This window comes from Erithacus rubecula (assembly GCF_903797595.1).
Source record: "Erithacus rubecula genome assembly, chromosome: 2".
NCBI classification, from domain to species: domain Eukaryota; kingdom Metazoa; phylum Chordata; class Aves; order Passeriformes; family Muscicapidae; genus Erithacus; species Erithacus rubecula.
In genome coordinates, this window is record NC_136685.1 from 94,870,604 (window position 1) to 94,882,622 (window position 12,019).

The window sequence follows — 12,019 nt, forward strand, 5'->3', positions numbered from 1 at the left end:
TGAATCTGGGCTTGAGTGAGTCTGCCTTTTCCAGTCTTGCATTGTGGTGATATAAAACACCTGCTTGGCAACAGCTCTGGGAGTTAATAAAGTTTCTGTGGTAAACTATGAGAGGCCTGAGAATCTCAAACTAAAGTTATTGCACCAGTAACTCAAAAAAGCAATTCCTAAAACTCCTGGCACATTTATCCAGAGGGTTAGCAGTAGCACAGAAATGGAAATCATTGTTGAGAGCCACTGCGTACTTGGAATTAAAATCCATCAGTCTTCTGAAGCTGAGGAAAACAATTTTCATGGCATACAGATGCTTTTGTATTTCATAATCAAAATTAATCTAGGGTTGGTTTTGGCTCTATTTGTAGGGAAATTCGTATCCTCTAATCCTTATATTATAACTAAGTTGAGATGACATCAGAAGAAATAACTAGCACAGAAGCTAGGCATTTAAAATACTCCCAGTGCTTTATTCTATTTAATTTCAGCAAAAGCAGATTTATCTCTTGGGGGAGTGGGACAGAAACAGAGTGAGGATGCCAACATCCTCCTAGATGAGCCTGGAGCACAGACGGTGGAAGATGAGATGTGGAAATGAAAATAACTGTAAACAAAAAATGAAATTCAGCAGTCTATTTTCACTCTTCTCAATGGAAAAAGGGAGAGGAGGACACCTAGTAAATCATTAGAAAACTGTGTTTGCTTTTCTGAGTTGCACATTGAACTGCAATAGCTGCCAGCAGGGTCCTTGCAGCAGCCCTTGCTTAGGACTTTTCTTTAGGTCCTGTTGGCAGCTTCCTTGCCTGCTGGGAATTTTGTTTAGCTCAGTAGAGCACAATGACACCCCTGAGGAGACAAGCAACGTGTCTGCCTTTGGAACCAAGAAAAGACTCCTTGCTTTTGTAGGGTCTACAGTTTGGGATTGATCCACACTCACAAAGTGATGGTCACATGGTGCAAATGTCACACACACCTGTTGCTATATTTCCTTTCAGAATGATGTCTTAACTTCATAACATCAAATTTTGGCATGCTTCTGGAGAAAGTGGTTCTTGTAAAAGATGCCAGATTAACTGTGATTATCTGTATATTCTTGTGCTCAGAAGAGGGTTCCCTTCCCCACCAAAAATGTGTTCTTTCTCACAACTTATGGACAAGCACAAACACATATAGAGGGAGTAGATGAGGGTACTTGACAAAGAAATCTTTTTGTAAGAGCAATAAAAAATGTGGGGTTTTGTCAAAAGGCAATGAAACATAGGTTTTGTTCTCATCTTTCAAAAGTTTCAGCTGGAGCTGCATTTCCTAATAGGCTTTATTAGGCCCTGTTTGTTGGACTCCAGCTGACCACTTACAGTATGCTACAAAGAGACTTCTTCCTTGGCACTGAATTCTTCCTGCAACAGAAATATGAAAAAATGAATTAGTAGTGGCTGAGTGTCTTTACAGAATCTCTTGTCTCTGATTATGTTTATGGTTCGTGAGCAGGCCCTGATAAACTGCAGTGAAGCAGGGGATGGGATCCATATCACTGCTGAGGGATAGCAGTGACTTCTTGGGAAGCAGCCTTTCATAAATGGTGTTAATTGGTTTTAGTGGCAGCCTGTGCCCAAGGATGAAAAGGGAGATGGGTCAAACCATGTTATTGTACAATATATGTACAATATATGTACAATATGTAATTCCTTAATATTTTCCATGCAGAATTCCAGTATATTGGCAAAAAGACAGATACTTATATTTTTGTTATCTATCTTTAGACATGTCTTGCAGGATACAGAATTGGAAACAGGGATTTGGGAATAGTTCTTGTGCTCTCTGGCTGGAAGTTATTTCAGGTAAAGCAGCAGATCAGAGGAGAGGACAGCCAGGCATTGATGTCTTCTCTAGCTTCTCAGGGAATAAATTAAGCTCATACAGGCTTTTTGTTCTCATTTACTCTTGGCAACAAGCAGGCTAAGTTGAAGTCTTGGAGTGTGGATGTTAATCTCCTGGGCTGCTAATTCACTTCCTTGATTTACTTGCTGGGAATTTTTGTCACTTGGGAGGGAGGTAAGTAGGAAAAGAGGGACAGGAAGTGGAGGAGGAGAATGGCATGTTTTAGATGTGGCACTTCATGCACAGATAGACGTTCCAGCCTGCTGCTTTAGAAGAAAAGTGTGTTACCTCAACCAGTGATGCAGTGCTGGGAATTACAGTTATTGCACAGCCCTGGAGACTGCCTTACTTCCTGAGTGACTAAGAGACTTTTTGGTGAAAGTCAGGAATGATATTTAAAGGGGGTGTGCATGTGTGCTTCAGATTTCATAACTTGCTTTGCACAGAGAATTAAACTTCCTTTAAACAGCAGGCAGAAATCTGGGTGCCCAGAAGTGTGACAGAAGAGAGAAATAAGCTACTCCTCAGTTGGGTTTCCACATCTTAGCTGGGTGGAAACCTTGGTGCTTAGAATCTTGCTTTTGCAAAATCCATGGGAGGGAAAGGCCCTGACAGTGGGCACTGTGAGGGAAGTGAGGACTGGGGTAGGAGGCAGAACGTGACCAGCCATAAGTGGAGCTGCTCCTTTGGGAGATTTGGTTCTTGTAAAGTAGCCTTCCTTACAGCCCTTCTCCTTTGTTCTTTCCTCTTGCTGTATGATGAGACCAGATGGGTGTTGCTTCAAAGGAGAGTTGGACACCTGGAGAAACCATTTCGGGTCTCACTGGAGTATATTCCCAAAGGCAACAAGAGCCTGGCAGCCGTGGATTCCTTCGCCATGAAGAACTGCACTTCAGGTAACAGAGTATTTTATTGTTTCTAGCTCACAGTACTTTGATGCCTTTTTGGAGAGAAGCACAATTTCTGACTGCTGCAGACACCACAGAAGGAAAGGTTCATGGCAAATAAATAATTTAAATTTTTAAAAAAATTAAGTAGGGTCCCTTTCCCCATCCTTTTTAATGTTGCCTTAAAACTTCCCTTCAAGAAATTAAAAACAAGTTTGTTGCTTTGCTTTAGGTTGGGTTTTTTTGTTTCGTTTTGTTGGGTTTTTTTTTTCATTTGGAAAGAATAGCTATGAAAATTTAATTTTGGGAGAAAAGAAGCAGTATTCATCCTGGCTTGCCAGATGCATATCCTGACAACTTCACTTTTCTGCAGCAGGAAGTAGAACAGATGAAAGGTTCCTAGATAGACATCTTGCAAGCTATCTTTTTTTATTTTCATAGTTACAAATTTATGGGTTGTTTTTTAAACTACTGTGGAAAACTTGATTCTAATAAAGTATGTCTTTCTTTGGCAATGTTCCAAAGCAGTTATTGCTGAGCAGCCCCTAATAGCTTCATGTAATGTGTGGAATTTTAATAATGGGCAACCTAAATGGGGGTTACTTTTTTAAATACAAGCTATGTAATCAATCCAAGTATGTAAATTCACTGCTCTGTGCCAGAAGCAGCTGCATATTAGTTCTACTAGTTTTATGGACTCTGTGAATCATACTGAAATCTTTAGGTGGCATGTCAGTGAAGAATATTACTACTTACAGCTCTTAACACATTACTTTTTGTCCATTTTATTTATTTGGAGCAGTGCTGAGTTGAGCTGCATGTCCTTCTTTTCAGCCTCTCTAGGACAGGGAAATGTGCTGCAGAACATACATTATTTTGGTCATTTACCTTGCTCTCCACAAAGGCCAGTTGTATTAAAGGATTTATTGCACTGTTTGTACATAAAGGTGCTCTCTAAGCTCCAACAAGGAGCAGCCTGGCATTGTGCTGGAAGCAAAGGCATGCTCAGACAGTAGATGCTTGTTCTGCTGCTGGGGTAAGGACACAAGTCATCCTTGTGCTTTGGGAATTCAGTGCAGCAGATTGTGGGCACAGGAACTGCTCTCTTGGGAGCACTCAGGGGCGAGCCCGAGGTGCTGGACTGTGAGCTCCCACCAATACCAAGCACTGCTCTGCAGATGACAGATGTCAAGTGCTGGGGTGATTAAAATACATTCTGAGCAAAAGAAGGAACAAATCTCCCATTTTGCCTGCAGATTTGTAGCAAACTGCTACTCCTCTGCCCTGCTTATAGGACACAGTGTAAGGACAATACCACCAGAGAACAAAACCACTTGTTCTCTTATTTTCAGTTGGTTTAGGTCACTAAGCCTTTTGTGCACAGCTGAAGATGTGGCAGTGTACTTTTATGAGGAAAGAGGTGGTGATGAGCAGCTGAGGGTGACACCTTAATCTTGGAGAAAATAGGAAAAGCAATAAGAAAAGATTAATCTAAATCTAATTTTTCTGCAGCTGTTAGAAGCCTATGGGCAGCTTAGCTACTTGGATACCTTAATGCCACTGAAGCACATAAAACATGGGTGAATTTGGGAAGGAAATGTCTAAAAAATAGAAACATGCTTTCAGCCTGATTTTTCTGTCTTTTGAAGACTGTAAACACAATTTTAAAATAAATTAAGATTGTACATATAGTCTTAGGAAGTTAGGCTACCATTTCCATAGGCACAGGTCTAGAAAGATTCACAGAATGACACAATATGCTGAGTTGGAAGGCACTCATGAAGATCATTGAGTCCAAATCAGCCCTGCACAGGACACCCCAAGAGTCACACCATGTGATTGAGAGCAATGTCCAAACCCTTCTGGAACTCCATCAACCTTGGTGCTGTGACTCTGCCCTGGGAGCCTGTTCCAGTGCCCAACCACCCTCTGGGTGAAAAACAACAGGGGCTTGAAGAAGGTCAGAGTTTGAGGTTGGAATTTGCTTTTGCATGTTGGTGGATCCATTTTTTTTTTGAGTTTGTTAATCACAGAAAAGATTTCTCATAGAAAAAAAAAAAAACACATTTCATCTGAACTGAAAAATATCAGTTTATATGGAATTGAATGGGAAATTAAAATTAAGAACTTCAGTAGCTTCTAATGCTGATAAAATTCGAATTTTTTAAAAAATTCTAGTTAATTGTCATTTGATTATCTTCACATTTCCCAATTCCCATAATAGAAGGAGAGCTCTTAGCAGTTTTTTTCTCAACTTTAGGATTTGAATCTGATCAGAGAGCCCCTACAGTCAATACAAAGACTGCTTGTATTCTGTATGTTTTGGTATGTTTTGTCTCAGGACAACAAACAGGTAGCATTGCCTGGACTGCTACAACCAATTGACTTTCAATTACTGACTAAAATGTGAAGCAAATTGTGTTTGTCAGTGTGTAAAACCTAAGCTATTGATTGCCTAATTCTCTTCCTTACAACTTACTACTTAAATAAGTGCTTTGGCAGTAGCCAAAGTAAAAAAATATACAAATTGCAGAGAAGTAATGTATTAATTTAATAACAACAGTTAAGAAATTTGTTACTTATACAAGAAAAGTAATTGGTACAGCGGCGTTTTATAGTTGACAGTAATTTCTAGTAATAAAAATAGAGTTCATTTCCTAAGTAATGTATTGACTTATTTATAATATTTAATGGGCTTCTTACTGATTTTTTATTGCAGTTGTAAATTAATTAATTTGCTAACTTATTTCCAAAAGTCTTAATTAAAGCACTTATTAGTAGGCACAAGTAAATGACAAGACATTGTTTTACTTAGCAATGTTTGATTTACCAATTCTAAGTAAATTTTTACCTAAAGGGTGTGGAGACCAAATGCTTCTGAAATGTCTTAAAGGTTTAATGATGCTCCAGGGCTGTTAAAAGCAGTTATTTCAGACACTCAGCCTGCCCAAGAGGAAGCACTTAGCTTTCAAGTTTTCAAGCTCAGTAAGCAACATAAAACCCATTTATTTTGGAGGAGGGAGAGACCGTGTGCTGTTGATTAAGTTAATGCTTCTGTCCACTCAGCAATTGCCTTTTTTCAGTAGATACTGGAAGTACAGAAACACACATTACCTTTGAGCTGGTAGGCAGTTAGTTCTGTAATGATCTGAAGGCTGTAATATGTATGCTAATTTCTGAAATTTGGAGTTAAGGTTGTACTGAAGGCAAAATCCTTGATCTAAAGCACAGGACCTCTCAGGAGAGGAAAAATTTTGAAGCTCAGGAGGTGATTTTACTGATAGAAGAGGTAGGAAAGGAAGAGTAAAAATACAGACTTAAAACATGTCTGAAGAAATATGACCAACTTCCAGATAGACTTTTTTCATGATTCCACTTGATAAATATTCTAGCAACAGATTTATAAATCAGCTGCCAGAGATCAATAAGGACTTTCTCCAGGCAGGATTGCTTGTGCATCTGAATCATTACTAAAATGATGTTTCTGTGCATTCGGACAAAACCTGGATATGTATCATTTCAGTTTTCCCATGTGCTCTCTTTTTGCAGTTTGTCTTATAAATTAATTTGATGACAGGATGTTGTGGTTAACTGAACTTAATGAAATACCAGTGAGCCCCTTTTCAAAATGAGTTCTTGCTGCTTCCTATTGGAAAATTGCATAGAAAAGTTAACCTGTTCCCAACAGAAAACTGAGATTATATCAGTGTATGAGAGAGAATCACAGAGCAGGCCAGCTTGGAAGGAGCCTCAAAAGAGAATCTGGCACAACCTTTTGTGTGAAAGGGAGTCTAGTTGAGACTATCTAGGACTTCCAGTGATGGGGACTCCACCTCATCCCTGGGGAGTTGCTCCAGCAGCTGCATCTTCTCACTGTAAAAATAATTAAACATACATTTCAAATTGGCACACAGATCATTTAGATGCTAATAATTAATTAAAAAAAATTGTATAACATTTAAATTATTTTCAGTCAGGTAGAATTTTAAGATATTCACAGAAGTTTTATTAAACCACTAGATTAATTGTGACATGAGTTTATGTTTCATTATTTGTTTGGTTGTATTTATAGAATGGAGGAGAGAAGGTATGAACCTTTAGTAGAATCAAATATGTCATCTTATGTGGTCTGGAGATCCAACTCTGTCCAGAAATTCTGGGGAATAAGTGAACAGAACAATGAGCAGTCTGTATTTTGTCATTGTTATAAAACTGAAGAATAAATGTAATTTAAAAAAGAAAACTATAATTTCAGAACTAGCTGTCTCTAGCTGAGATTTAGGATTAGCATTTACCATAATATTACTTGGCTTATCCAGTTAATTTTTGTGTAAAAGAAGCTGGATGCTTTCCTTTGGCATTAATGCCATGGTTAAGAACCTTACCAAGCCAGAGAAAAGGTCAGAGCTAAGTGAAATCAGCAGGATTATTCAGCATGTTTGTATTATGTTTCTTCATTTAAAAAATTAAAATTAAGCAGACTGGCTACATTTTTCATCAAGTGGCCTGTGCTATTTATACAGTTCAACTGGTCTGGTTTTCCTGTGGGTCTAATTTCACTAAGTAGACATTTGGAAAAGCCTTACTATTTTAAGCATATTTGCTTCCAAATGCTTTGGTGACCACCTTCTTCCCCATTCACCTCTGCTCCCTCATGAGCTATGACTGATTATTCTGACTTCAGCTTGTGTGCCAAAAACTATCTCCAACCTGCTTGTGTTTTAATCCTGTAGGGATCTTGTTTTGGACAAAATACTGCTTTGCAGATGAGGGTGCTGATTGTAGTGAAGTTAAATCACTTTAAAGTCATTCTAAAGGGAAAGTTATTTCACTTGTGGTTTGTGCCAATTTAAGTAAAATAAATTTAATGAACTTGTTATGGGGCTTATCTTTGTTTTCACTTTCATCTTTTAAAAAATGAAGTTATTGTAATGTTAGGAATAAAAAAAAATTAAGCAAATTTAGTTTTAATATTGCTTCCAGAAAAGGCACAGGAACTCAATTAGTGGTAGAGTAGCTTCTTGCAGTAATGAATTAGTGATTATGCATTTCTGTTACTGGCTGTGAACACCTACTTCTTGCAGAGCCAGATTTAGACAGTGGTGGTAATATTGAATAATTTAATCTATTTAGAACCTTCATGTGCTTATCAAAGGAGCAGCAGGGGGGAAGCAAAACTGAATATCTAGTGAATTTGGGTTTCATAGGTCTGCCATGCCAGTTTGGTGACAAATGGGACAGAATGTCCTATTGTTTTATTAAGTAATCAACTGGCCATATATTTGGGGTTGTAAGATATGGAGGAGGGAGATAAAAATAAATGTTTTATAATGCACTTAAAACTCATCTTTAAAATAGATGCTTTCATGCAGAAGGTGGAAAGGCTTGGATCTGCCACAGCAGCTCCAAATAGATGTCCCTTACCAGAGTGAGCAGGTTCATCCTCTCTGACTCAGAAAAGGTTAGGTGGCTTGGGCTAAGAAACAGAATTGAGAAATCTCAGCCTTTAAAATCCAAAGCCTTAATACTCTGAAGAGGAGGACCTGCTCATAAGAAGTATAGGAACTGCTCAAGAGACATTGAAAATGTTGGCACTTGTGGATCTTAAGTACTTTTTAACACCTTGAAGAATTGGCCAATACATTATCTTTTTAATGCTGTATATGATTTTTATCCTGACCTTCTCCTTTAATTAAGGCTTATTTCAACAGGGGAGCCATTGATTCAGTGAAAGAAAATGAACTCTGTAATCTGCTTTCCCCAAATTGAACTTATTTTTATTACTATTAATTGCTGCCACTTACTTCTTGTGATGTTTTAACTGCTTGGATTTATTAAAACAATCATAGGATTTGCTATTATCACTTCAGAAATGGGAAGGACAATGATGATTTACAGATGACCCAATGATTTTAAGCTGGTATTACTCCAGATTCAAAGATTTATGCAATCTGACTCCACTGTGTAAGTAGATGACAGTCTCACTCTCCCTTTTTCTCTGTATAATAAACCCCAAAAGACTGCTAGCCTGTAACAGAGGGCATGGAGATCCTTGATTATGCCAAAGAAAGAGTCAGTGATAGTTTTGCTCTGAGTTTTATTTCCATGAAATTCCCTGTTAGCTGTAGAAAAGTTTTTTTGGTTCAAATAGGGCAGGTTTTTGGAGTTATTAAGACCCAACTATGCAACTTGATTCATGTTTGTGAAGAATTGCAGTGGTCTTTATGAAGAACTGAGAGAGTGGAGAAGCTTAGAAAGAGCAGAAGAGGGAGATGATGGAGCAGAAAGGAAATGAGTCAGACTGAGTCAGCAAATGAAGAAAAACATAGAATCCCAGGATGGCTGAACACTGCCAGGGGTGGGACTCCACAGCCTCTCTGGGCACCCTGTGCCAATGCTTCACCACAGTGAAGAACTTCTTCCTAATACCTGATCTGAACATCCTCTATCCCAGTTTGAAGCTATTCCCTCTTGTCCTGTCACTGCAGGTGTGAAAAGTGTCTGTCCATGTTTCTTGTATCATCCCTTCAGATAATAGAGAGAGGGAGAGGTGAGGAAGGGAGAGATGGTGACAAAGCACTAATGCTGGAAGCAAACAACAGGCTATCAGGAAGGAATAATGGGTCTGGATGGTGGAAATGATTAAAAGGTTTGACTACTTAGAAAGTGATTGGAAGAAACATTTACAATCCAATTAATTAACTAGAGCAATCAAGCTTAATCAGATAGTCACTCAATCAAACAGACTGAACCAACTAGGTGGATCATCTGTTGAACCTGCAAAGAAACCAAGTGAGGGAAATGAAATGAATTGTCAAAATTTAATGAAATGCACAAGAATTAATCCATTAACATTTTAAATCATCAAAAGCAAAGATAAATATGTAGGATGTTCAGATGAAAGCTAGTTTCTTTTTGTGGCACATCTCACCGGAGCCTCAGAGGCATTAATGAGCAAAATAGGTTTGGAAGATGAAGAACAAGAATGAGGAGAAGATGGCACAATAAGGAAAGAAGATACTCTGTGTTTGCTTGAAATGAAATAATGGCAACAGCAAGAATCCTATTATTTTAAAAGCCTATTTAAGTGTCACACATACAAATGGTGGCTACTGCTTGGTTTCTGTGTCTGAGAGGTCTCACTGTAAATCTGCTCCAGTCATGCCATCAAACACTGTTCAGCTCATCCCTCTTTTTGTCCAGAGCCTTCCCCTTTCTGGCTCAGAAGCCCTGCTTGCTTTGTGCTGCTGTTCTGTTTCTGCCAGGTCTGCTGCAGTCAGCTTCCTTAGCAAACCAATTGCTAAATCCACCCACATTTCTTTACAATCCTGCACTGTATCCAGCATGGGAGAGGTGGGGGATCTCGGTGCCAACACTAATGGATACAGTGACAGTCTGCAATAGAAAAACTGGAACTAAAAAGCCTCAACTTTGCAATTCCAAATCAAATCTATAATCCATAAATAGAAATGACAACTGAATAAAAACTACTGCATTGAAGGTTTTGTCCCCTGAACAGTTTAAGGACCTGTAAAGGGGGTTTTCCAAAAAAGCAGTGTGTGCCCTTTCTACAAATGAAAGTCCTTTATCCTGTATTTGGAAACTAACAACCAGTGGCTGCCCATCAGAGTCTCAGCCAGTATCATTAAGACTGTATGTTGCAATTCTTTTACTCTGAAGTTGTGAAAAACATGGGGAGAGAGAGGAATGTTCAAAAGCTGCCAAGTGACTTAGGAGCACAAATTAATGGGAACCACACTCCTGAGTCCCCTAGGAGTTCTCAAAAATGCCATCATTACTACCTGGCACTGAGGCATGCCTTCCATCATGAGCATGAGAAGGGAGGCAGCTTTACCAAGTGCCTCCATAAATGAGGTGTACAGGGCTTTTATGAATTGAGCCTTTGAAAGCCCTGCTAGCAAGGCTTATTGATCCAGAAGTCACACATGGATGGCAGGATCTTAAATTGCAGTCAGTTTTTATTACAGAAAGAAATTTTAAGAACATACCTTTCCCCCTCCCTCCCTTTTTAAAATTACTGCCTGCTGAAGTAATATAACTGGGAGGTTGCAAGCAATTAAATGAGTCAGCTGGATCCTGGGTCCAATTCCAGCCTGAAGTGTACTGTTCATGGAACATGATTGATGGAGTATCAGTGAATTTGTAAGCATAGGCAGAGGCTTGGAAATATTTTTCAGATCTACAAGGAAATATAATTTAGTCAACTCTGTAAGAAACATTTATCATGTTCCAAAAATATCATCAGTGGTAGATCTTTCATTTGATGTGAATACAGATGAACAATGCAGATCTTTGGATACCTAAAAACTTTTGAGGGTTGAGAAGCAATCTGTCTGGTTCTGTGAGATGATGGGTTGTGCCATACTGGGATCTAAGCTATTTTGGAGAATTGGATGCACCACAATCCAGAGTAAATGGTTTCTTGGAGGCTACAGAATATTCCTTGCCCTTAAGCCCAAATGGTAGACTGGATTTTTAAAACATCATTCAGAGCTGTAAGCAACAACTGCATAAATCCAGCATCAAGTTATGCAGTTAAGAAAAAAAATTTAAAAATCAATATTTCTGTAATATTATTAGTGTTGTTATTGGTTTCTAAAAAGACACAAAGACACTGTTGTCTCTTCAAGGACCTCCTGGAATAACAGTGTATGTAGACACGTGCATGAGCATCAGTTCATGAAACCATAACAAAAAGAAAGCAATTGCTAGAAGATCAGAAACATTAAGTGCAAAGTTTTGGCAACAGTGTTAACTCAGCCCTCCTGTGTACTCTTGTTGTACACATCAATAACAAAACTGTAGCAAAATTACTCACCTGTCTGCAAAAATTGCCAAGTGGCTTACCCAAGAAAAGGAAGTATTTCTTGCATGGGGGCTATTTCCCAAAGGAAGTGAGTAACTGTGCAGGTACTTGTGAGTTTCTGCCAGTGAAATTACTAAAGCACATCACATGTCATCCCAATCATTTTTGGAGCCTCAGCTGTTTGCATCAGCTGAAGATCTGCCTCTCAAAAATATTTGATATTTATCAAAGCTTTTGAAAAAGGAGGAGCCTAACAAGAGGTTTGATAGCAACATTGCTGGTTTGGACTTCAGTTTCTTCATCATTGCTCATCTTTTCACAGCCAAGAGAGGAGTTAGAGTTACAGCTGTTCTTTTACTGCAGATAACAGAGGCTGGAGCTGACACAGGATTTGCAATTATACATATTACTGTACCATTATATCAACTTTTTT

The 12,019-nt window shown here is 38.6% G+C and overlaps 1 protein-coding gene across 1 annotated transcript in view; it reads left to right on the top strand.

The window, feature by feature from the left end:
* The window catches only part of LOC306798738 (ALK tyrosine kinase receptor-like), a gene marked incomplete at its 3' end in the record, with an annotated part of 236,864 nt that overhangs the window by 199,037 nt on the left and 25,808 nt on the right, over positions 1–12,019 (top strand). Inside the window, exon 5 of the mRNA XM_079298938.1 lies at positions 2,641–2,768. Within this exon, the coding sequence (XP_079155064.1) occupies positions 2,641–2,768 (128 nt within the window). The remainder of the gene's footprint in view (positions 1–2,640; positions 2,769–12,019) is intronic.